At 40.7% G+C, this 26,740-nt stretch overlaps 1 protein-coding gene across 1 annotated transcript in view; it reads right to left on the bottom strand.

The window, feature by feature from the left end:
* Positions 1–4,604, bottom strand: part of LOC134634494 (potassium voltage-gated channel subfamily B member 2-like) — a 94,943-nt gene extending 90,339 nt beyond the window's left edge. The window contains exons 1-2 of the mRNA XM_063483732.1: positions 3,937–4,604; positions 2,071–2,782 (exon numbers count right to left, since the gene is read on the bottom strand). Of these exons, the coding sequence (XP_063339802.1) occupies positions 2,071–2,655 (585 nt within the window). The 5' untranslated portion in view covers positions 2,656–2,782; positions 3,937–4,604. The remainder of the gene's footprint in view (positions 1–2,070; positions 2,783–3,936) is intronic.
* Positions 4,605–26,740: the final 22,136 nt, after the last annotated feature.

Genomic DNA, 26,740 nt, shown 5'->3' with positions numbered 1-26,740 from the left:
CTCCCAAAGCATGAATGAAATCCTGAAAGAATGAAATCCTAAATTGATTGACCCTTCTGAAAAGGTCGGCCCTCTTATGCGTTACCTTTATTTAAGGGCAGAGCGGGCCAGCGGTGGCATTAAGTGTCAGACTGGGTTCCTCGTAAATCTCATAAAGCCTGCTTTACAGAAAAACAAAGAGAGTGAAGGGAAGGTGTATATTCTATGCCGTAAGACTCTGTGATTGCATTTGACAAAGGGCTCATGTTGCTTTGAATAAAAGCACATTGCTGTGTACCAGGCTTGTAATGGCATTTCCCTGGTAAAGGGCTTTCAAGGCACGCACAATGTGTGCCCCATAAAAGGCTTCCCTGACCTCAGGGAGCTGCCATCTGACAGTCCAGCAGCCCTGGCAGGTTATTTCCAAATGTACTTTCAACTGCAGATAACCTTAGTGAAATCACAAAGCCGAGGCATTCAAGCTCGTCTTGCAAAGCAGTCTGCAGAACGTCAGTGCCATTTGAATTAGGGAGGAATTTCCCTTTCAGGGTTCACAGGCTTTCCCCATGCAATAGTGTACAGGTCAGCAATACGTAGACGTGTCTGGAGACTAAAGGACTATACTTGGACTTATCAGTTTAAAATCCACACACATATCAAGTTACTACACTGGTATCACCAAGTTTAGCCTTAAATTAAATATTGCCAGCTCTTTAATTAATTTAGGTGATATAAAGCTTCCCCCGTTGAGGATGAATGCAATCATCGAGGTGAGGCGGGGTCCTCGTCAGTCACATATCACTAGTTGATGTGTGGGTAAACAAGCTATATGGATATAATACAGGAAGGCAGGAAAAAAATAAAACATCTATAGCAGCCTGTAAAATGAGCTGAACTTTATGCATTGAGAGTCATTACCATTTTTTGCCATTTCAAAGCTGAATATTGCACCATAATTTTAGCACCGGGGGTCTAAAATTGAATCGAGCACGAATTCCAAACTGTCCCAGTCGAAGTGAAACAGCTTTTGCTTTAATGGAAAAGGGCTCAGAACAATGCATCATCCAACGTGCACTATACAGCACATCAGACGGGGATGATGTTTCTTGGGTCACGCACACAGGTCCCTGTGTTTATGATCCTCTGACGTGGAATATAATCCCGATGAGCCCTGCCCCGCCTGCACTGCTTGATGATGGGATCAGGATACTAAATTACCAGTGATTGGATTTCATCAAGGCTGACCAACCTAATTGAGGAATGAGTGAGGGTGGAATGAGAAGGTGGGGGAGGAGGAGATGTCATCGTTTTACAAGGAGCAGCCATGACAACATGGCAAGACAGTCACTTGATGTCTGTAGTATTTATCATGTTGATTCAGGGCATGAATGAACACGGGGCTGTATGTGACTGATGCAGCATTTTTCTAAACATGTGGAAAGGTGGGTAGCACCTGCACCGATGACTACCTCAGCCCTCAGTCACACCAAATAAAGATGCCTTTATTTATATACAAGTATTTATAAAAAGGGCTATAGAAACTGTATTTATCAATACATATGCAAGCACCTTATGACATTTTCCTGACTCACAGTCTGACTGAGAAAGAAGTACATCTAATCAGTAAGACTTACGCATAATAGAGCCACATGAGAATATATGCTTGTACCGCTCTGTCCAAGAAATGTACCGTTTTACAAGTCATGAACAGATGTGGTCTATTTTATCCAGGCAAAGAAAGCCAGACCAGAAGCTGACACTCCTACCGATTATTTCATCAAAGCAAATGAAGTCAAACTCTTTCTAGTCCAGTGATTCCCACTCATACTAGAACTGTGCATTTTTACTTAAGGATGATTTTTCATCCCTATATTCTGCTTTTCCTCCATCCGTACAAATTGTTATCCAAAGACAGCAGCTTTCACTACATTTCAAACCGATGAACTCATCAGTATTTTTGTTTTTACAGGATAGATCTGGCCTTTGATAACCATGTCTGCAATGTGTTGTGATCCAGGGAGCATGTTCAGCTTTGAATGTGAACATGAAATGTGAGACGGTGTGATCGCACTTCCAGTTTGGGTTTCCTACCTTGGCAGCCACTGAGGAGTTGGGTTTCTCCAGGAGATCCCACAGTTTCTTCCTCTTGTCCGGGCAGCAGGTGTTATCAAACTCTCCCTCTCCCTCCCTCTCCCTCATTGTCTCTGCCTCCCTCCGCAGTTCCTCATTCATCTGCTCTTTTTTCTGGTGGTAACGGGCCTGGCAGCAAGACTCCAGGTAGATCTCATCAATACCCCAGTAGTCTAACTCCTGGCCAAACGACAGGGCGCACATCTCCTCCATCATGTGCAACTTGCCTGTGCGGTAAAAGTTCAAAATGGAGGTGAAGGCCCCCGGGTGCCGATCAAAGAAGTATTCATTCTCGTTCAGGCTGTAGTCATCACAGATTTCCATCAGGGACTCGTGGCTGTTGCACTCTCGAAGCTTGCCAAGGCGGGTCCTGGGTAGCCGATCCAGGGTCCGCCACAGGACTTCATGGTTCAGACCCCCGACGTTAAGGCGGACTCTGCGGGAGCGGGCTTTGGTGCGGATTATGTCGATGGGCTCAGGGGGAAGCGAGGGAGCAGTTCGGATGTTGATGGGCTTAACTCCGATTGGTCCGAGTTTCTCAGCCATGGTGATGGAAAAAGAGACTTCTGGGAAGATGTTACACTGACCTCCTCACCCCCCCGAAATATGGGAAAATAATTTAAAGCTCTTATGTCGGTTATGTTGGCTCGTCTTTAGGCAAGTCCCTCCATGGCTGAGAAAACAAAAGAGAGAGGGTGTGAGATGAGTGAGTGACTGATGGCACATTAGTTAAATCAATTTCAGCATCAAAAGAGACACATTTCACCTCCAAAATTAGAAAACAAATGCGATCTCTTCAGTTGGGAACAGTCACCTGTTACTTCATATTGTCAAAAAATAGCATCAGCCGTGCAGCGTTATTGATCCCACATTTCTATGAAGGTGTTAGGCAGAATAAATGATTTTGTCAATATAGCTGCTTTGCTTTGCATTCCACTCCAGCAGCGTTGTAGTGAGGAAATGAACTCCTGCTACTTTCTGTGCAGCCCGTCGGCCCAAATGGGTCATGTGCCATTAATGTTTAGATGCACCAATCTGGAGGCATGTGAGGCAACAATTTTTAACTTCTCATTATCATGTATCATTAGAGTCATATTTTTTCAGTAAAATTTAACTCCCTGCACATAAACAAAAAGCTACTAAGGAAAACTATTTTGACTGGGATGTATATATATATATATATATATATATATATATATATATATATATATATATATATATATGTATGTATATCTATCTATCTATCTATATATATATATATATATATATATATATATATATATATATATATATATATATATATATATAAAATTCAATATTTTATAATTAAAAGTTGTAAATATATCCCTTTTACTAATTAGCCGCACAAGGGTTTAAAAATAAATTAAAAAAATATAAAAAATAATGAGAAATAAGTCTATGTAGCAGGGAATGATGGGAGTACTCCTGGATGCAACAGTTTTTAGTTACATTCCCAACTGCCGTATTATCTGTATCACGAATTTGCCACTAGGAAGCCAATTTTACTATCCACATGGATGTGTATAAGAGGGGCATGCACGGCGAAATCGCGCGGATAATATAACTGTAGTATAATCTGAATACATCGCATACCTGTTACACTGCTGTGTTTTTTCTTATCTGTGTTCAGGAAGGTTTTCATGCCTTCACAGTCCACCACCTACCTTCAATCTAAATCAGTCTAACAATCCCTGCTGCTCTGGTAGCGCACATTCGTTTTCGACTCACTTCAAAGTAGAGTTTAAAAAAACCCCAAAAGAACAAAAAGAAAAACAGCAGAATATATGGTGTAAAAATGATTCTCACCTTGCCTTGACAAACCACCGTTTGCATGCAAACTCCTCTTGTTCCTGAGGGAGCAGAGGACGAAAAGGGAGCCGGGATCTCCCCTTCAGTCAAGCGGCTATTGCTGTAGGAAGCACTCCGCCGCGCAGAGAACGCGCGCCCCACATTTTGTGTGAAAATGAGTCGAAAAGAGAAGAAAAAAGCGTCAACGTCTTCCTCTGAAAATGTTCATCGGGAGAACGGACAGTGTCGTTTCGCCATGGGAACGCCGAGGAAATGAGTCCCGCGCCTTCATCCAAAAGCTTGAAGACAGGGGCTCTGAATCACTGTAACTGCAGACGTAGAGCGCGTAAAAGGCAACGAGAAGGAACGGGATAAGCGAACTGCGGAGTGTCCCGCTGTATACTACATAAGGAGGAGCAGAGGGGCGCACATGGGCTGCACCACATCCTAGAGGTGAAACCAAATCAGAAGCGGGCGGAATATTATTTTTCTAAAACAGAACAAAATGTTCAGTTGAGAAGTGTTCGATTTCTAATCACGGAGAGCAGAGATTTTTAAAGTTACTGAGCGAAATCCTGGATCATATTATCCTACAAGAGCAGTCACGCACGGCAAATCAAAAGCAAAATCTTTACAATACGTCTATAGTATATAATACACCACTGGCCTATCGTTGCTGTGCGTAAAGTGTTGGTAGCAAAGGATAGGTGCACTCCTTGCCGTAGGTGTGACTGTAGATATTGCGCTGTATTTCCTGTTTCGGTGGAGATTTGAAGTTGGATTATCACAACACGCTGCTGTGAATAATCTCCAACAAAATTTCTCAGGATAGCAGTTTTTACATTTTACCAAACTACTTTCAGTCACTCACACACTAGCATGGCCGCCACCTATTGTAAGGAAAACAGCTAAAATCTCACATGTATTTGGCATTATACACCAGATTGCTCCCGTTTCTCCATCTCTCGCTCTCTCAGTGCACAGGAATATTGTCCAGTGCTGCGGTGATATTTTCTTATAGAGTCTACACATGTGTCAACTGAACATTTCCCCCTTAGCTAAGCACTTTTCCAGAAATTTGATTATATGCTGCATATGTGTAATCAATTTCTCTGCCATGTTCTTTCCTTCCAGTGACAATTGATCAATACTGCTGCACTGACTAAAGAGAGCCTGGTGTGCATGTAGCCTATACTATTTCTTAACTGTGTGGGCACAATGTTTGAAGGTCAGTATAGTTTTGGTGCTCTTCACAGATTTTGTACATTCCCACAGCACACTTATGGCAATCACGTATCACCCCGATTAGTTGTTTGAATGTGACCTCAGCAATCTGGCGGTCTAGTGCATAAGCTGCATTTGCTTTGGGACTGTTTTTTTAAAAGATGGCAAGAGGATTGCAGGATTTGTGCTAGTCTACAAATGCAAAGAATCTATTATTTTACACCCCAATAAAAGTGTTTACCACTTAATCAGGTAATGATTTAAAGATGTATTAATTTAACCCCTTGTTATCAGGGGTGTATTAATATGACAGGCCTCAGGTCTGCTGCAGTGAAGCATGGCTATGACCCCTAAGTGACAGATGTAAAATATTCTGCTGTTGACAAGAAAACTGCTGATGACACAGGTTGTTAATGAGGGTACAGAATAATGATTAAGAGTAATCGACTGTGTCCCCTTTCATTAATTATTGCGAAACTGGCAGCCAATCAGTTATCCCACGTGAGGTAGCGCAACAGGGCAACATTGTGCACCGCAGCTTCTACAGCAGTGATTTGTGTTGCGTGCAGTAATGTGTACTTGCTGTAGATGCTCCCAGCCCTGTGCTAACAGCACCTGCATGCGCGGGTACTCCAGGGAGTTGAAGGCAGCCTGCATCCATCCCACCATGTGGGTGGAATAATTCTAGTTACCAGCTTGATATCTATAATTACCAACTTTCCAACAGGTTACAAAGACTATAAAATGTTTGTTTTCTTTGGACAGTTTGCTTTTTTTTTTCCTTCTCATTCCTGTGTACTATGTGGGCATTTGTGCTTGTGTGGGATGTTGCCATAGCAACCCAAATTGTAGCATCATGCTGAAGAAACACTTTGGGCCACAGAGCCAGATAGGCTTGGATATTTAGATAACCAGCATTGCTGCTTTGTTACCGCTGAATGATTGAATCACTTGTTTGGCCAATTAACCTTGGGTGTCTGTAGTCGTCAGATTTCCTCTCACAGTTTGAGAGTGATAGCGGGCTCATAGAAGAATTCAAAAGAAAGTACTTGGCCACCTTCCCCCCTACCTGCTCTCTCTGTAACATTCTTATCAATCTCCGACCAAAGAGAAGTTGACTGACTGCACCGGCTGTCTCATCCATGAGCTGTCACTGCCTGCTGTATTTTCCCTTTTCAGTTTGTCATAAAATGTGTCCACTCCATCATCCAAACAACACCGTGGACACACTCGCACCCCACAGCTCCTGCCTCTGACGCTGTCAGCACATAAGAGAGACACATCATCGCCCGTTCGTCACACACTCATTAGACAGATACACCGAGGAGCACCACACCAATGATTTTTCAGCTTCCTTTTACTGTACTGGGTACTGAAAGTGTGAGTGTTTCACATAAGAAGGAAGCACATGGGCTGATCTTAAAAAAGAAAATGTATGTTAAATAGGCGTTATGAGTGTGTGCACAGTGAAAGAGAGAGGAAATATGGATGCTGTAATTTACTGTCAGCTTCTGCAGGAGTGGGAGAGCAAAAGTCAAATCCACTTAAATTACAATAATAAGCATTCAATCAGTGTGGAACACCTTTCTATTAATAGGAAGCTGTCACGGATTTGAATACTTGCGATAGAAAAAAACCCACATGGGTGGATAAGGTTAAAAAAAATCTATCTGCTTTCTCTTTTTTACTGCTTCCTGATCCTTGCTTTGACAGCTTGAATGTAATGTAATTTTCCATTTTTGTCACTTATTATTCTGCAAAGTTCAAAGTTGGAAAGGTTTTTGGATGGCTCGATGTGAGGCTGCAAAAATGTGAGCCCGGAGACTTTGTAAGCATGCCATGACACAGTGCAGTGTGCTCAAATGTGCTTGTGCGTGTGGGTGCGACAGCGTCTGGTGCGTGCTTTGTTTTATTTGTGTGTGTATGTTTGTCAATAAGAGGGAGGAAACACACCATAGCAGCAGCCTGTTTATTCTCTTTTGCTATTTTTAGCTACTGGTCATGTCAAGGTCCACACAAGCACCCACCCACAGTGGGCAGCAGTGGCCTTCAGTGTAACGGTCAGCTGCAGACTGGAATCATAAATCTATGTCATGTCTTCATTCATTCCACAAAACACACCTGTTCACCTCCGATGCTGCCAGCATCACCTAATGTGTCAAAAATACACACAACACAATGAACACGCTTTGGTATTTGGTTGTACAAACTGCATGTATGCTATGTAGGCTTGCCCTCAGGGGTTAGCGGTCTAAGTATGTACCAACTACTAAGTCCTGGTTCAAATCCAACCAAGGACCTGTGCAATATGTCATCTCCCTCTCCATCTCCCCATGTGTATTGTCACTTCTCACTGCCATCAATCAAAATAAAGAAACAATACCCTAAAAAAATGCATTTATCAAAGTGTATGTCCATGGTGCTCTGGTCTCAGCTTTCTCTCTGGAGCCGATGTTAGCTGCGGACAAACAAACATGATTGATCACCCCTCTGTGATGCTGGTTATGTTTGCATAATACATCCAGGGGCATGGATCACTAATTGACTGGGTGTTGTTTTCTTTCTATATTATTATTGGTATCTCTGCAGCAACTGCCTGTCAATTGCTCTTAAAAAAAATCGTCGTGTCCAGCACAGCACAGCAGAGGATACACGCTGCCACATAGACACATAGATCCTAGAGTCTTGTTTTTTCCCCCCTTACAGCTCAGCATCACTGTTTTCCCAACACAGAATGCCACATCCGGTGCAGCACAGCTTCTCCAAATTTCAGGACTTTGCACCACACTCATCTGCATTCATTGGTGTGAATAACACTGCCTTGCAGAGCAGACAAGATGCTCAGTGTCCCACCTTAACCCAAAGTGCTTGTGGCAGCATGATAATGTGAATATAATGTACTTGGCATAATTGCTGCAAAAACACCCACTCTGGCAATTTGACCTGCTACTACTGTCAAGAGACGGCTTATAAGGGTAAGCATTTTTTTTACAATCAGGGCAGGTGTGAAAGCAGTGATCACTGCGTGTTGTACGTTTTAGTGAAAGACAGGGAGGAGAGACCTTGGAATGAATAGCAATGAAGTGGTGTGGCTGCCAGAGACATTAAGCTCCGATGGACAATTCAGCATGTTCAGTCTGCACCCGAGCTCCATGTGTCGTTTAACTATCGACTTCTCTGGAGCATAATGCTCTGTCACAGCCTTTATAATATCATGTAAAAAGAACATTAGGAAAACTGCTTTTATTTTTACTTGCAATGCAAGACACTCACCAGCCACTTAATTAAGTACTTTACACTGCAAATATCTATCATGGCAGCTACTCAGTCCTTTAGGCACGTAGAAATGGTGAAGACATGTTCAAACTGAGCATCAGAATGGGGAAGAAAGGGGATTTCAGTGACTTTGAACACGGCATGGTTGTTGGTGTGAGAAGCTGGTTTGAGTATTTCTGAAACTGCTGAACTCTACTGGGATTTTCCTGTAGAAACCATCACTTGAGAATGCTCTGAAGAGGAGCATTCTCAAGTGATGATACCAGGAGTCTTGTTGATGCCGGAGGACAGAGGAGAATGGTCAGATTGCTGTGAGCTGGTGGGAAGGCAACAGTAACTCAAGCAATGGTTGCAACTAAGTTATGCAGAAGAACATCTCTAGATGCACAATATGTTGAGCCTTGAAGCAGATGGGCTACAGCATCAAAAGAGCACACCGGGTGGCACTCCTGTCATCTAAGAACAGCGAACTGAGGCTACAGTTCACACAAGCTCATGAAAACTGGACATTAAAAAAAAGGGAAAACACTGTCTGGTCTCATGAGTATTGATCTCTACTGTGATATTTTGATTATAGGGTCAGAATCTGGTGTAACCAACATGAAAACATGCATCCATCCTGGCTTTTATCAATGATTCAAGCTGCTGGTGATGTAATGGTGTGGGGGATATTTTCTTAGCACGTTTTGGGCCCATTAGTACTAACTGAGCATCGTTTGAACACCACATAGTTGCTCACCATGCCTATCCGTTTATGACCACAGTGAAGCCATCTTCTGATGTCTACTGACAGGAGAATAACATGCTCAAAGCTCAGATCATCTCGAACTGGTTTATTGAAAGCCGTTTGGTAGCGAGTTCACTGTACTCAAATGACTTCTACAATTACCAGATCTCAATCCAACACAACATGTTTGACAAGTGGTGGAACTGTGATGGATTGTTGAATGAGAGATTTGCATAATGAATGTGCAGTAACTGTGTGATCTATCATATCAATATAAACCAAAATCTCTGAGGAACGTATCCAGCCTCTTGTTAAATCTGTGCCACAAACAATTAATCAGAATCACAATCATAAAAAAGTATATCAATTCCCGAGGAAAACAGAGTAAGGCAGTTCTGAAGGTAAAAGGGTGTCAAACCAGACACTAGCAAGGTGTACCTAATAAAGTGGCCAATGTGTGCAATGTTTTATAAAAAGAATTATTCCACCCAGATGGCTGAGTTGCAAATGATTCGTTCAGAATAACAAAACTTTCAGGTTGAATATGGTGAGCTGAAGAACTTTACAGGAGCTGAGCTCTCAGTTCAAAGCAAAGTTTCAGGGATACACTCTAGACTTTGTGAACTGAAATAACAGTCTAAGTCTTCTACTTAAGGCTCTTGTTGACCTTGTGCCATTTTTTACAGTTTGCAATGCACAGTGAAATCTGCAATATGAACATAATGGGTAGGTGAAGACCGTCTCAGATCCTTTCACTTGACAGATGAGTCATTTGTTCATTGATCATCCACAGCTACACAGTTCAAACTGCTGGAATAAGGTACAGCAAGTTCAAGAGTAATGATGAATTATAGAGCTTGGAAAAAAGCTTCTAAGTCATTAAAAGCTCTTGTAAACGAATCATACAGTTTGGTGTGCTTGTAAAAACTGTTCTCAAAGTGATATTGGAATGCAGCATATATCAGTCTGTCGTGTTTCAGTTGAGCGAGTGGGACTATGTCATTGAACCTTTGGTCCAGTTCCTCTCCTTGATTATAATCCAAATTCAGCTACATTGTGAGAATGTCATTTTCAGTTTTCCATTTTCAGAGCTCTCATAATCTGTCAATAGATGCATTTGGTTACAATGTTTTCTCCCTTTGCTGCTTTTCAGTAATTTCAGGAAAGTGCTTGTGGTTCTATATTTATATCTACTCCAATTTCATTGCGATCCCCACAGTTTCTGTTGTTTGATCCGTCTAACCAGCTAATGTTTTGCTGGTGTAATGGCAGAGAGACCCATCTACCCCTCTGAGGCTTGCCTGTAGCTCTAGCATACTGCTTCATCTTCAAAAGTCCCTGTAAAAAGCTGTATTGGAGTAATTCAGCAAATGGAGTTTAAACTGGGAACTGGATACTGAATCTGAAGAAGCAGAAAAGCAAATTTAACAGTGTCACCTAAGTGGGTGGATCAGAATGGCAATTGCTCGCTCTGTGCAGTGTTAGAAATTGGAGAAAAAAATAGCCTTTGGCTTGACAACATTATCGGAGGTCTAATAATATGATGCTAATGTTTAATAAAACTTTTTCAGTATCACCAGCTTTGATAAGTTAAGAAGAAATGCTTTGAACACCAGCATTCGGAGAAAGATTATGTCTTTTGTATGTTGAGAAAAATACTTATGACTTAACATTTCTCTAATAATGTCTTCTAGTATGTTAAAAACACACTTATGGGTATGCTAATGATGTTAGAAATTTGATTTGCACTGGACAATGGTGAACTGTTTCTAATGATAAAAGATTGGTTTTGTGCAACAGACTCAGCAAAACAAACACAAAGCAAACTTTTATATCATCATCAGCGGCAGCAGCATTTCATATTGATGCTGGGCTGCACTAATCCATTTAGATGATTTCTTTTTAATTTATACTGATCGAAGACAGAGGCTCCTGTGCTCACACTGCCCTAGTCAGAGAGTTGCATTGATACAGTTGTCAGTGGTGTAATTAGGTCCACAGGTAGTGTTGTGGTGTTATGACTCTTTCTGCAAAATAATGTGAAAGATTAATCATTTGGACAGGAAACCAAAACTTTCCCAATCCTGGGAGGGATACCGTGATGGGCAAATCTTTTCCTCGGCTTACAAATGAGCACAGAGGAGAGAAAGCAAAGTGAGAAAGTCCAAAGTCACAGTGAAAAAGCAATGTTAGTTAAATATTTCTAACATTAAAAAGTATAGCAAAAGGAGAGTTTGCTACAGCACCGGCACACATACTGGACTGAGGTGTTATAGCCCATTGTATTATTGATACTGTAGTTAACTGCTAATGTGTTGCAAGGCCAATAAAATTGTCTTTTTGAGGGAGAATCATGTCCTTTATGGCTAAAACAAGCCTAAAAGACCCATGAGTATCCTCCTAATAGACTACCAGGTAAAGGAGCAACTGCCACAACATTTTATTGCATGCAGCAGCTCATGCGTTCTCTTTTTGTGTAATAACTTTTCGTTCATTAATATGATGTTTTATCAGTACTTTATGTGCTGTGCATTTGTTTTCATTTCCTGCTTTAAAAAGTTGATAAACACATACAGACTATAATAAGCTAACTATATATGTCCACACATGCTCTATGTCGATGTATGCAGGCAAACACGTGTGTGTGTAGGTCAAACTGGGTGAGACGGTGTGGTCTTATCTTGTTTCCTGCGGTTTACCTGTTGACGTGCGTCTGCGGTCACGTTGAGGAGGGAACTCAGCACTGAGCTGTTTCTGGGTTTAACTAATGAAGATGGCATTGCATTGACATTCAATCTCCCCTCACTTCAGCACCACTTCCAACAGGACTCTGTGTGCGTGAGTAGGAGTGAGTAATGACCTTGAATATGGGTATTAAGTAATTTGTCAAGTCAATAAAAACTGAGCAGTTGTTGTAAATAATCACACATTACTACACCATCAGCATCCAGAGATGATATGATTTTTATTCAGGGCTCCACATTTTGAACTTTAAACATAATGCAAACTGCTAGAGGGCTTTTGATGGACATGCTCTGAGAAAGTGTCTTTCATTTAAGCCAGTCTGTTGAAATTGTTGCTAGTCTACGTCTTGTTTTCTGTCCTTGATAGTAGGTGATTCCTGGCACTTGTCACACAGTCAGCGATCCAGAGAAGTGTCATATACAGAAGACTGGAACATTTGAAGCTGGGGAGCAAGCATCAGTTAAACTGCTTAGCAGCCTTTCCACTGCAGGAACTTGTGGGTATAAAATATTTAAAGAAGTGGACTCACAAGGTAAAGTAATTTTTTGACAGCTTTAAGTAAGTGCACCTATAAAGGTATGCACATTCAAGGCATTCCTCAGGAGACTTAGTAGGAAGTCAGGGCGGCTAAGAGGACTGTATTTATACAGACAGAGTCATTCAGGAGGCTAACTTTAAAAGGTGGAGCCCTTTTGGAGGTCAAGCAAGGGAACAGCAGCAAAAGTAAGGATCTTGTGGGGATTGAGCAGCAGTGTGTGCTTAGTGACAGAGACGCTGGAGTTCAGGGCACCATGCAGGGATAGGCAGAAGGCTGAGATCTAAATAGTAGACAGCTATTAGACAGCACAGACAGATGATAGATGGAGGTCAGTGGCCAAGGACAACTATGCAGAGGGCGTCCTTCCAACTCTAAAGCTGACTGGAGGTCACTGGTTGATTTTGGGCTGTTAAGGTCATAGGCCAACTTAGGAACAGATGTGGTATCGGCCAGCTCAGCGACTGAAGTAAGACTGACCAAGACTGGACAACTGAGACTCAAGAACAGAGAAGATATCGACTGACTCAGACTCAGAAAGAAGAAAGAAGGGAGAATCTGAGTCAGTCTAGGGAGTGTGAGGAATGCCATCTAACTGAGGAGCAGGAGGAATGTTGGCTAATGTGGGATTGGGAAGACCCTGGACCAGGACTAAAGACCCAGGTCAGACTCAGAAATAGGAGAAACTTCAACCAACTCAGAAACTGCCCTGGAAGTGACGCGTTGAATGTGTTGCTCAGCCATTTAAGGGATCTGTACTTAAGATATAAAATAAAAGGATTGCTTTAAAATAAAACAGGAAACAGACAAACAAGACAGCCCTGAATGAGTCCCACAGGAGCCATATATGTAGTAGGAAACATGCACAAAGGTGCAGGCTGCTCTACAACAGGCTGCTAGTTCCTGCAGTGGGAATAGAAACAGGTTCATACTTTTTCAGGTTGTGGCAATTTAACCATTTGTTTGTGAATGTGAAGCATTAAAATATAACATGCATTGACAATATGAGGGTTTCATAATGGTGATAACAAAATAAATTGGTTTATTCAAATTATCCACTGCAAATTAGGGGCCAGGCACTTTTCCAATACACTACTTGTAGATAAACTGTGCACTGGTCAGAAAATATGGTGAACAGAAGTGCTGACCAGCAGGTTTGCTCTTGCGTAGTGCTTTAACCCAGACAGAGCTCTGGTTTCTCTTCTTTACTTTCACACAACCTATGTATATTGTGCAAATATCCACATTTAAGATAATCCCTCTGATTTCAACTGAAAAATGCAACAGTGCCTCCCCTCTCTATGCATCCATTTCTGTCCCCCTTTCTTCCTCTGACTATACAGCAAGATACAAGTACTATACAAACACAGCGAGACTCTCAGGTTCATTTCACCAGAACACTGTGTGTAAGCATTTTCACTGTCCATTAGTTTGGAAGGCCACTGTTGTGATTCAGAATGGGGCCGTTGCAGAAAGTGAAGTTACGAGACAACCCGAAAAGGGACTTTTGCTAGAAAGATTTTATTTCTTAGAGAATGCAATGCAGTATATCATCCAATTGCCTTTAAAGGTGGCAGTTGTTCCACAAAGACTGCAGTAGCTCATTCTGATCTAAAGACGACACTGTGGGTCTAATAAAAATCTGGACTCATGTCTATATACAGAACGCAGAGTGCAGCTCATAATGCCAATGCACTTCTTAAAAGGCTGACATAAGCATTTGTTGTGGCTTTTTTCAGGTTGGTCTGCTTGTGTGTTGCATGTTGTCTCATACACGCACACACACATGCACACGCAGTTCTTTATTGCCTGGTATTTCAATATACTTAGCCATCAGGAGAAGTCAATAAGGTTTTTCCTGCCTCTGTAATTCTAAGGCAGGCTATACTCTGAGTGTTTTCTGTCTTACCCACACATTCTCACATACCCTGTCCTGTCTGTATCAGTTACATTAGGAACTACCAACCCTTCAAACTGAGCCAGGGGAAGACCCGGGTGTATAGATTTTTTTTTTCTGAAAGGAGTCTAGATATTTATCTCCTCTGTGAAGAGATTGCAGTGAAGAGTGGAGAAATGGAGTACCCATTTCTCGAAATACATTTGAAGTAAAGCTCTAATTTCTACTACGTATACATAAATCTATTAAGCTTTAGCACTGATTTTGGGAAACAATGTTATGATTGACTTTTTTAAAAATTTATATTTATAAATTTGACACATGTCCCACACTTCAAATCCCCACTGACAAGGAAAGCTCAATACTAATACTCCCCTTCCCCTCATCCATCATGCAGAGGGCCTAGCAATCCCGAACAACTCAACGTGCCCTTTACCTAGCACACAGGTCCAAGCCCTTGTCCAAACGTGGAGTCATAATGAGAAGTATCAAAATGAGCTATTGCTGTCATCATAAAGAAGGACCCCTGAGGACAGTTGGCGGTCCTTGGATCATTGCACCCACATTAACCTTCCTGTGAAGGGATCAGGCACAAGCTTTCTTTCACAAGGGAGTTGGGTCATTGTTCTAAGAATACAGTTTCTGTTTTTTGGAGGACATTGATATGATAGAGACCTGCCTCTGGGAGCTCCCGTGGCAGAAAGCCCTTAAGGGAGACCGAGAGAAAAGGAATAAAGCCCTCAAAGGAAACGGCAGACAGGTCTTTGGCAGAGACGGTAATGTTATCCCCGAGGTGTAAGTTACAGAGCAGAGGTTAGTGTGCTATCCGAACTCTAGCCTTTTGATTACCGTGACTGCTGCAGGTGTAATTAAGTTAAAACAGTTTAATTATGTTGAGTAGGATTCAATGAATGTTTCATTGTAAACCCTAGTTAGTGGGAGTGCTGTAGCGTGAGACAGCTGGACCACCCAGCGGTACATGAAATACAGATATTTGGATGGGATTCTTGAAATGGGACCTCCAACTGGCAGCACGCTCAGATATTTAATATGAGCCAAAAGTCACTTTAGAGGAGCAGGTGATCAGTTTGATAGCTCATCCAGAAATATCTTTTTTCTTTAATAATTATAAAAGTCATTAACATTTAATTCTTTTTTTAAAGCTAATCCTCCCACATCCCGTGGAATTAAAACTGTAGCTGTTTGATTTTAGCAAACCAATTTAAAAGCCATCATCCCTCATGCTGTGACAATAGATGGGTTCCATTACTTTAGTGGATTTAAGTGTTTATATATTGCAGCCACTCTGTTGTTAAGCATATCGTTGGCACATTTTTCCCGCGTGCATTAATCGAGCTCTAATTGAGAGCTTTCAGCAAGTCATGGGATGATTAATTCAAATCAACATTAAACATCATCGCGCTTCTCTTGCTGTTAAGTAATACACACTGTATGACAGCTTAACCTTAAGTACACAACACAATTTTTTTCCAGCCCATTCTGCCACAAGCTTGGCTGGGTGTTTACTGTCCATTGAAACGGTATTGAGTCCTGTCTTTTTTAATGACTGCATTCATCAGTATAAGCTTTCAGTCATTTGAAATACAGCTGGACTGCGTTCTATGCAAGGTGTTTAATTGTCTGTTCTCTAAAAGCCCTCCCGGTATTTTATTGAACTAATTTATTCTGAATAGAAACCCTAGAGGGTATAAAGCCATCTGTTTGACATTGCCAGCTGGACTCTGTCCGATAAGAGACATTTTTACAATGGGGTTAAGCTTCAGGGTTTAAAAATACACAATGAAGCGAGATCGGTAAGCACGGACTGGAAGAGGTACAAAACTGTTTCCGAACTATGAATGAGAAGTCGCTGAAAGCACACTGATAAGGTCGTAAATTCTGATCTCAATCTTGTGTGTCCTAAACCAAAGATAGAGTGTTTGGAGGAATCAATAATCTGCAGGATGCAGGAAGAGACTATTTAAAACCAGCTGAGATAAAAGCCGAACAGATAGAGGGAAATTTGTGCAACGGCAATGAATAAATTATCTGCCTATTTTTTTTTTTTTTTTAACTGCAAGGTCAGCTCTGTTGCCCTCCTTCTCCAGGGAAACCTCCGCCAACTCACATGAGTTCACCCACAAACACACACTTTAAATCTAGTCCCACACAATGGTCAATAGCAGGCACCCCCACCAACACATTTCACATCTTCCTACACAGGAATGCATCTTATGAGAGCGGGCGCGCGCACTTGCATCAAGTTCTGTCTGCTTTTGTACACATGCATGCATTTGTGCACCCCCACCCCCCAAAAAACAGAGAAAGGTGTGTTATAATGAGTATCGAGTTATACAAAGGGCACCTTTACAGTAAGCCTCTTGACATGTGTATGTGGGAAGCTGTTTGCTGTGAGAGAGGAGGTGGTTAAAGGGTGAAAACGGTTCCCAGCACATACTCTTACATTACTGCACAAAGGAGGTAGCCGGTAGAATTTTACATTCAATGTAACAAAACTCTTTTTTTATAATTTCCACATTGGGGCTTTCTCACAATAATGCTGGCACAACATTTTTACTTTAATGTACAACTTCATTAAAAATCTTACACATCTAAAGGTGATACATGAGGTAAGAAGAAGCATATTTTAAGACCCTGCCTTGGCTGTATGTATTTTACAGTATATATGGCCTCGTATAAATTTCTCCAAAATAAATCGGAAGGTTAGAGAATGATTAAATTTTTTTTTTTTTAGAATTATTTATCGTGTGCTGAGCCGACATGCTGGGAATAATTTATTTGTGGACCATCAAAAACATTTATGAGTCTGTTTCAGCAGTATGCTCTAAACAAGAAGTCATAAATCTACCACTGTATCCTCACTCGCCTCTCTCTCTCTCTCTCTCTTTGAGCCGTCTCCACCTTGCTGTCTCTCCTTCCAATTCTTCTTCCGCCTATTTCTCATTTTTCAGGGAGCCACATCACTCGAGTAAGTGCCTGGGCCTAAAGATTTGCCATCAATTCAAAATTCATCAGTCGTGATTGGATTTTGGCGGTGGAGAAAAAAATCAAGGAATCTGTTTGATTCGGTGTTGCCTCCTAAACAGCAAAGTGGAACACATTTCAAAGGTAATGTCCTTCATACAGCAGTTCTGGAAAAAATATTAAAAAAACAACAGCCACAGGTGCCGCGCTCTTGTGGACGGTGCTGCACTTCACAGCCGTATTTGCACATTTGTCAGATAAGCATTTCCTTTCCAGTTAAAAAAATGGCACAGGCTGCGTGTTTAAGCACCACATAATATTTATGGAGGGCGTGTTTGAAATATAGAAACACTTCCTTCCATTTGTCTCTCAGCATATGTGTTCCAATCATTAATCTGTGTTGTCTCCACAAGGTGGTGTCATGCTCATTAGCTCACTGTTGCAGCTCATTGTGTCAGCTAGTCTGACTCCTGCACTGATGTGGATATGTTGCATGAGCGATGCTACTGCTTCCATTCCCAAATCTATCTGATAGAAATAATGGAAAGCCGTGTAAATCAAGCCCGCAGTTAACTCTGATGCATGCTTATTTATTTGGTTTATTACAGTCAGTTAAAACTGTCTGTGTGGGGCCCTTGTTATCCTGCAGTGTGAAATGCCAAGCGGGTCTGTGCAAACCATTTCATCGCTGAGAGCAGTTCAGTAAAGTGAGACAGTGAAGCCAAACACTCATTACCACAATTTGGAGGGTGTAGCTGCCTTGACCCGTGCACTGACCTTCAAAAATAATAGTTGCAGTGGTGTGGATGCAGTTCATTACCCACAATGCCTGCCAGTCTTCCAGCTCACACATCCGTAGTCACGAAATAAGGGCAAGAAAATAAGAGCATCCTGGAGCGGTGCACTGACTCTCGTGTCTGTTTCTCACTGTCCTTCCAACCAAAACAATTCAGATTCACATTTGTACTCAAAACTTGAAAAAAAAATGCTTAAAGAGTTTTTTTTTCTTCTAATTTTATGCAGTTTTGCAGAAGCAAATGTTAACTAATTAGAGTAATCCCCTTTTGTTACCAGTGGCACATTGCCCCAGTGGCCAGCTAGGATCACAGCTAAAGTTACTTAAGCATGACCCCCTTTGGTGTCAGGGTTAACAAGCTTTGCATGTGTCAAGTAGACTCAACAATGAGTCATGATCAGCTTACCGATTCACAACCAGCATTTGCAGTTTGCAAGAATGAGATCACTGAGCTTTGAACGCTTGTCAGCCTACATCTCTGTGGTTATATGAACTCCGGCTCAAATCAGAAGATGTTACTAGGATTTATACTGAAAATCTGATCATTATATGCTGAAGAGGTGGAAGTATACAGTATGTTCTGCCTATGTACAAAGTGTTTTCAAAGCCCTAGCAACAATTAATGAAAAAAATACATTGTATGATTTATATGAAACTGCTGCTCTAATTTATGGACAGTGGATACAGGATACACTTGCAGTTTTCTCAGTCATTTTGGTCTATTTCCTTATACCAGGAGTGTAATTTTCACCTCCTTTAATGCTTGTCTCAAAACAGTAAAGTTATTTCTCATAACACATACTCAAGTGTGCAAAAAATAGTAAAGAATCGAAACCTTTTTCACATATGTCAAGTCAGTCCTTCATTTCAACTCTGTAATCAATGAATAAAAACCCTTTTACTGCCATTTCAAGACAGACACTTTGTACTTTTATTAAAACCTTATTGGTTTTGGAGAGTACTGAGGTTTAAGAGTACTACAAAAATGTAGGCCTATGTATGCGTATAAAGTGTTCAGATGCAAAAATGAAATGTGAAGGATTTATTTGAAGTTTACACAGTATCACCGAGAAAAGCAAGATCGACATGTACAAGAAGAAACTTTTCTTCTTCTTTTTCTTCTTGCTCCCTTCAGGGGTCACAACAGAGAATCATCTGCCTCTATCTCCTCCTGTCCCTAGCATCCTCTTCTGTCACACCAACCCTCTGCATGTCCTCCTTCACTACATCCATGAATATTCTCTAGTCGTCCTCTTCTCCTCCTGCCTGGCACCTTCCTTGTCAACATCCTTTGTCTAATATTTCCACCATCCCTCCTCTGCACATGTCCAAACCTTCTCTGCCTTGCCTCTCTAACTTCGTCCCCAAACCACTCAACCTTAGCTGTCCTGCTGATGCACTGATTTCTGATCCTGTCTATTCTGGTCACTCCCAGTGAAAATCTTAACATCTTCAGCTCAGCTATATTCACCCAAAAAACATTTTTCATCTAGAATAATTCTACAGTTTGATCCTTGTATTTTGCTGACTCTAAAAAAGTAGAAGCATCTCATTTGTAGCTTATACACCCTTAAATAAGTTTAGTTGACAGTTTAATGAGCAATGGCCATAAGCCAAAAAAAGAGAAAAGCAAACTGTTGTGGAAGATGAGATAAAAGCAATGGGAGGAGAATCTGAAGCCAGGCATTATGTATTATTCAGTGGATTAAATCGAGAGTTGACAAAGAACGTCAAACATTGAGGTTAGGAGTGTGTCACCCCTGCAGTGAATGAAATGAGGCAGAAACACACCCAAAACTACACCACCCCAACATAAACAACAGGAAAACCACTGAAGTCAAGCCTAGAAAGAAACTGAAGAAGACCTTGATTGTAACAAGCAGTCTGACCATTCTCCTCTGACCTCTGACATCAACAAGGCGTTTTCACCCAGCGATCTGCTGCTCACTGGATATTTTCTCTTTTTTCAGATCATTCTCTGTAAACCCCAGACATGGTTGTGTGGGGAAAATCCCAGTAGATCAGCAGTTTCTGAAATACTCAGACCAGCAAATCTGGCACCACCTTTCTTCCCAATTCTGATGCTCAGTTTAAACTTCAGCAGGTCAGCTACACCAGTCTTTCCCAAACGCTGAGAAATGATGAGGCGTGCTGTGGAAGATGATCTGGTTCCACCTCATTAGTACTCTAAGCGACCGGCGTTAGTAACAGGCAGAGTAATTACATTCTCTTCCACTAGAGGGCAGTACAACTACCTGCTCTAATTAAATGGGTTGCCAACTGCCAGTAAAACAGAAGAAGACAAAGAAGAAATTACATAATAGTCATGCATTGTGTAATAGCAATAGGCAAATATTTGAAAAGAAAAAGTAGTCAATCTGACCTGGGTCCTGGAGAAAATTCCGACCCAGATGAAGGCCCTAGCTTGAGTAGAGGTCAGAAGAAAGCAAGAAAGGTATACTGGGGACAAACCAAACCTATTCTGCTATGCCTGGTGCACTGGTAAAAGTTATCAATATGCTTTTTGTGACTTTTTTGTTTTGTTTTTGTGATTTTTCTAATGTGAAAAATGTGCTGTGGCTCCAAAAGGTTGGGAAACACTGAGCTACACCATGCCTACATGTCTAAATGCTTTGAGTTGCTAACATGAAACAGGTATTTGCCTTAACAAGGAGCTGAACAGGCATACTTAATAAAATAGTTGCTGAATCTATGTAGTGTGACTTTACTGGACTATATGATGGTTGGTATTACATTCTCAGATTGTTCATATTTTCTTTGTCTGTTTTTTGATGCATATAGTTTCATGAGTATCATTTGGTTATTGAAGCTAATGTTTCCAGTCGCTGCCTGTGCTGGTGCAATGATTCTTCAGGTCAGTCACTCAAGTGTGACTGTAGTGTTAACAATGTGCACAGGACACAGCAATGACAGATGGAAGAATACTGTTAAAGAGGATTAAAGGTCGACTCAGGAGAAGTGGTCCTCGGGGTACGTCACGGGATGCAGCAGAGAAACAGCTGCAATACACATTCTTCTCTTCTTCAGTCCTAATCTGGTCTTGTTGTGGATCTGTCTGTTTGGTGAGAGACAATTTTTTACTATAATCTCTTGCATAAATGTATTTAATCACAGATGATATGTGGAAAGAATGTCATCAACTGTCTGTATACAAATTATTAAAAAAAAAGAAAAGAAATTGAACAAAAAAAATGAAAACGAAACAAAAAGGGACCGCCACCAAACACAATACTCCACTCCAAGTGTGTGAGGGCACGGCCTTACAAACTGAACAGATGGTGTAGCTGGGATGGAATAATATGATACTTTTTTTTGACAAGCAACAGCAGCAGTCTGTGTAGCTCATGATTGTTTTTCCAATTTGACTGGGGCGAATCAACACAGATAATCACGAGCACCAGGATCAAGGATTTAGACCTCAAGGGGGTTCCAGCACTCATAATGCTCACAGTAGTCTCAAGACAGTGCAGTTGAGCTCACCTCAGCTCATCTCAGAGCAGCTGGGGTTTGATGTGAAAGAAAAGAAAGACAATAAAAGTAAGAGAACTGCAGCAGTTCCATGTTGCCTGCTGTAAGGGATTCAGTTGCTCTTGCACAGATTCTCATTCACTATAACTTTAACATGTTTTTGAATTGCTGACAGAGCAGAGGCAAACTACAAAATGCTGCAAAATTACCAAACAATGCCCTATTAAAAGCACTTATTGTTAAAACTCCTTAAAATTTTATTAATCTCCCACTGCTTCAATAGTGTTGGGTTGGGGCTCTGAGGAGGCCAATCCATGACTAATAGTATGCTGAAAAATGAAGCTGCTGTTGGCGAGACGCTTTCCAGATAGATCTGCATGGTTGTGGTGGCTGCAGACACTCACTATGGTACCTATCTCCTGACCTCCAACATAAATGTTGACGCAAATTTGCACCCAGTACTCCATAAGACTGTTGCCACTGATTTTCAGCCCATTTCTTGTTTAATGTGGCATTCCTCAGCATTTTCTCCCTGTTTGCCTTCCCTAAGAATAGCTTCTTGATGGCCACACTTCCACAGAGACCATCTATGATGAGGTTTCGGTGAACAGTAGATGGATCAACTGAAGGGCCAGCTTCATCTCTCAGTTCCTGTGTCAGGTTTTTGCTGGACTGTGTTACTGTTTCTTTATATTAGATACTGTTCATCTGCTTTAGGTGGTTTTTTTTAGACTACTCGCTTTTTCTTTTGGCCACCACTTGTCCAATTTCCTTAGATATTTTAAGGACCAACACCATAATGAGATATGCCAAATTATTGACAAATAGCTTTTTGGGAACCACCTTGTTGGGATAAAATGTTATTGCCAAACTGTGTTATTTTTGGTATTTTTCATATACTTAACTAAAGAAATTGAAATAAAATATATAGCGTAATATAACAGAGAGTTTTCCAGTGTTGAACCTACCCTCACTGATGCAGAAAAAGATGACAATACAACTGAGGACTTGTCACAAGTCAACTGAATGTACTACAGTTCACTAACACTACAAACTAGATATCCCAATGTAGACTCAACATGACTACACCAGTATTTTAACAAAGCTCTACAACAGCTTATTTTATAAATTTAACCTTTATTTATACGGGCATTAATACTCAATGTCTCAATTACAACAGAGACCTGTTTTCCACACAGCTTCAATGATACTGATCACCAAAACCTTCGTAACACTGTTGTATTCCACCTTATTGCCACAAAAACTGACAATGCAAGCACCATACATTTCTTCCTTCCAAAAGCGGACTGTATAACAATATGTCTCCGTGGCATAATTTCATATCTCAGTTAAGCCTGAAAAGCATCCTTTGAGCTCTTAATTATATGCTTAGAAAGAATCTAATCCCCAGTATGACTAAAGAGATTTCCTGTGCAAACATATTTTTATTGAAATTTGCATCCTCATTTCAGAGTCATTTACAATGGCTGACAAGCCAGTCATTCTCAGAGAGGAAAATCACTGGAAACATCATAAAATGTTTTGTTTGTGCTGTTGATTTAATGGATGGGGAAATGACTATTTGTTTTCACTGCAGATCACTCACTGGTGGCACATGAAAAACCAGACACGCTCAGTAGGTTTTCAGCAGGAGTCAGACTGGCAGCCGTAAGTCTGCTGCCCGAGGTCACTGCGACACTTAAGAGGTAACCTCATTTATAAGTGATGGAAACACCAACACAGTCGCAAACGTTTCCAGGGCCCCATATGTGCACACACATATAAAGACGCACGCAAACAACATTGCAAACTTCTGATGGACGGCTCTGCGCTAATGCACTCAGCATATCTCTGCTCTCAGCCACGTTAAAGTTCCCTTTTTACACTTTGTAAACTAAGAGGTTTTCATTCTGCAACCGTGGCAATTTAACACCTCCTGTACATACATCACAGTTAACAAAACCATGCAGATGTGCGAAATTGCTAATAAACTTCTCAGTGTGTTAATAATATAGTGATATCAAATAACTGTGCATGTGGAAGCATGTATGATATGAATTTTTGTTTTTTTAATGGCGATTTTTCCACCCTTGGCATGCCCTGAAGCAATTCTGCCCACAGGTGCCCTCCCAGCACCAGAGCCCAGTGTGTGACTCATCACCTGTCCTGAAGTCATATGATGCACACAGCCCAGCTTCGTCATTTAGAAGTCGCTGCGCTCTAAATACACCTGCCTGTCATCTAAATACTATTCAAATCAGTTTGTCATTAAATAACCATCACACATACAGGAACACTCGTGAATGCTGTCCCTAAAGCAAACTTGGTCAAAACACACACATCCTCATCACTTGGTCTTCCTCATCTATCGTTTTTGTGCGCTCGCGCCCACCGCAAATTTCCAAGACAAACACGGACTTATTGCTGCGCAATAGTGTTTACTGTACATACTGCATACAACATGAGCCTAGAAAGTCATCAATCTCAGCTGGAGATAATACATGCTTTGTGACTCCACATCTGCTGCATGTGTGGCTTTTCCCTTGGACAACGACACACTTCAAAGATAACCTTGCAAGAACAATAACCGGGCAAATATTAGTTTTGCTCTGTAAGGCTTATAGGAGGAGGATGTGGTTAAAATATACCTGCTGACATTTAATACACCGGTTTGTTATTTGTTGGTGTGCAGCAAAACAGAACTTAAGGATCTTTAATTAACTACTAAAAATGTTTTGTTATTAAATAAATCACAAAATGGTGCCTATAAATCAAAGCTGTGTCAGGTTTTGAATTACAGCTCATTTTCAGAGTTTAATAATGTTTGCAATAAATATTTGGTTGTTTCATAAAGTTTTTGTACATTCTTAAAGGCAGATTTCAAACATCTAGGCATTTCTGTTCAGCTGTTTTCAGCTAAAGTAATAGAGATATCCATATATTAAAATGCTTCTAAAGAAACAGAAACATGGTGATGTTTCAAGAGGAAACTCTAACTATATTTAACAGTTCTTTTTTAATCATAGCTCATCTTTTTAGCTGTTAATATTTGCTCACTAGGACAAAATTGTCACTGATTTGGCCATAAAGGTTTTCTGGCTGCTGGTTTTACTTGTGTGTTGTGCACCCCACCGTATGTTCTCCACTGATTCTGTCCTCTGGTTCCTGCTCAGCCCGCCGACTTCTCTCAAAGTTTTTACAAATATAGACTTCCACGGATTAAAAATTCATGCAGAAAGAGTAGTAGTTGACCTTTTCCGTGGCTGGACATGTCCTGTCATGGGGAAAATACTTTTTTAAGCACTTTAGATTTCTTTTTATTGTAGTAGCACAAGCATTGACTGGGGGTAAATTACCTGCAAGTCTGAGTGGCTTACACTGCATTTGGGCCTATTAATCCATCCATGCGAGAAGTGCAGTAGTGAAGGAGTGAAATACCATCAGTTTGGCATGTATATTGTCATGAATGAACTCAGGAAAAGGTGTGTTTTCAGCTACAACAACAATAATAATACAGATATCCATATATTAAGATGCTTCTAAATACACAGAAAAATGGTGATGTTTCAAGAGGTAACTCTAACTATATTTAACAGTTCTTTCATAACTATAGCTTGTGTTTTTAATATTTGCTCACTAGGACAAAATCGTCACTGATTGGGCCATAAAAGTTTTCTGGCTGCCAGTTTTAAACTGCACGTTCTCCACTGATTCTGTCTTAGACAAACTGAAATTTTAATCTAATAACACCAATTATTAGTTCATAAATATCTGCACCAAATTGCATGCCAGTCCATCCATTAGTGGTTGAGACACTTCACTTAAAAATGCCACAAGGTGGCATTAGAGGAAAAGTCAGGAAACCTCAACCGTGCTATACAACTGTTGTTGTTTCCAGATGCTGACATTTTTATACGATAGAAGAGAAGTGGAACTAGATGATAAGTAATATGATCTAAAAAGTCATTATGATTCATGCACTGGTGAAATGAATCTCTCTTTGTTTCCCTTGTAATTTGTTTAATAGGTATTATTTTGGGATATTTTTGAAAGTCGTAATCCGAGCACCCAGCAGGAGAAGATTGCAATCCTTGGAGCTTAAGAAATGGCTAAAATGTCTTTAAGTTTCCTTTTACTCTATTAGTTTTTAAAAGAATGGCTTGCCTGTTTTCAGTTTCTTTTGATGTTGTTAAAGGATTTTTTTTTACATGATATCCAATTTAATTCCATAATTGGAACATCAAGCAAAACTTTAATACACATTTCATATTGATCTGAACAACTCTACAGTTAGTCTCTTGATTAATGTGGAATAGAAATGCTGGTATAATCCTTAGTTAATGATACACCTTACCTGATAATCCTGCCTGATAAAGATTCACTAGGGAATACTCAGTAATCCTCAACAAGGAGGTCTTTAAGGTCATCTTTAGTCACTTGCTGAGTCACTTCAGAGCAGAAGCACAAGACTTTCACAAAAAAACAAACATAAAAGGCTATTGCTTCCATTACAATCACTGATTGGATAAATGGTATACGGTAGGTCATGTGGAGCTGGGTGGTCAAGTTTCATCTGAGGGGAGCCTTGACTTTCAGATGCTAGTAATAGGCAGAATCCTACATACTTTCAACCCCGTTTTAAAGATGAGCATGAGCTTTGGTTTCTTCAGTTCGTCATCACTTTTGTGGGAAAAGACGAGAGAGACGGCAAAATACGTAAACGCATCAGCAACTCACATCTAGACACATTAATTAAAACCTATTGTGAAGGAGAGTGAAGTATCATGTTTGCTGTTTAATGTAATGCTGCCAGTTAAATATCCTATCACGTTACACCATGGGCTTGTCGTCTCTTCTGTGAAAACAGCATGAGAGTCATTCGGTCACAAGGGGCAGCATTTTGCCTGCATTAGACTGGGAGATAGACAGGGAAATAGCCAGCTCACCACACTATTTAAAGCCCTTTCACAGGCAGTAGTGAGGAGAACGTCCAGATTGCTCAGCTCAGTAGCAGCATCTCACAGTTACAGTAAGTAATGTCTTTAATGTTGTCTTTAAGGTTTTGAGTTTGTGTGGGGACGAATTTAACATTTAATGACGATTAGATATGGAATATTTTACACTGTAGAAAGTATGTAGAGTGCTGTT

Source organism: Pelmatolapia mariae, linkage group LG9 (assembly GCF_036321145.2).
Source record: "Pelmatolapia mariae isolate MD_Pm_ZW linkage group LG9, Pm_UMD_F_2, whole genome shotgun sequence".
In the NCBI taxonomy this organism is placed as follows: Eukaryota; Metazoa; Chordata; class Actinopteri; order Cichliformes; family Cichlidae; genus Pelmatolapia; species Pelmatolapia mariae.
The sequence above is the reverse complement of the archived record's forward strand: the minus strand, read 5'-3'. Positions and strand labels throughout refer to the sequence as shown.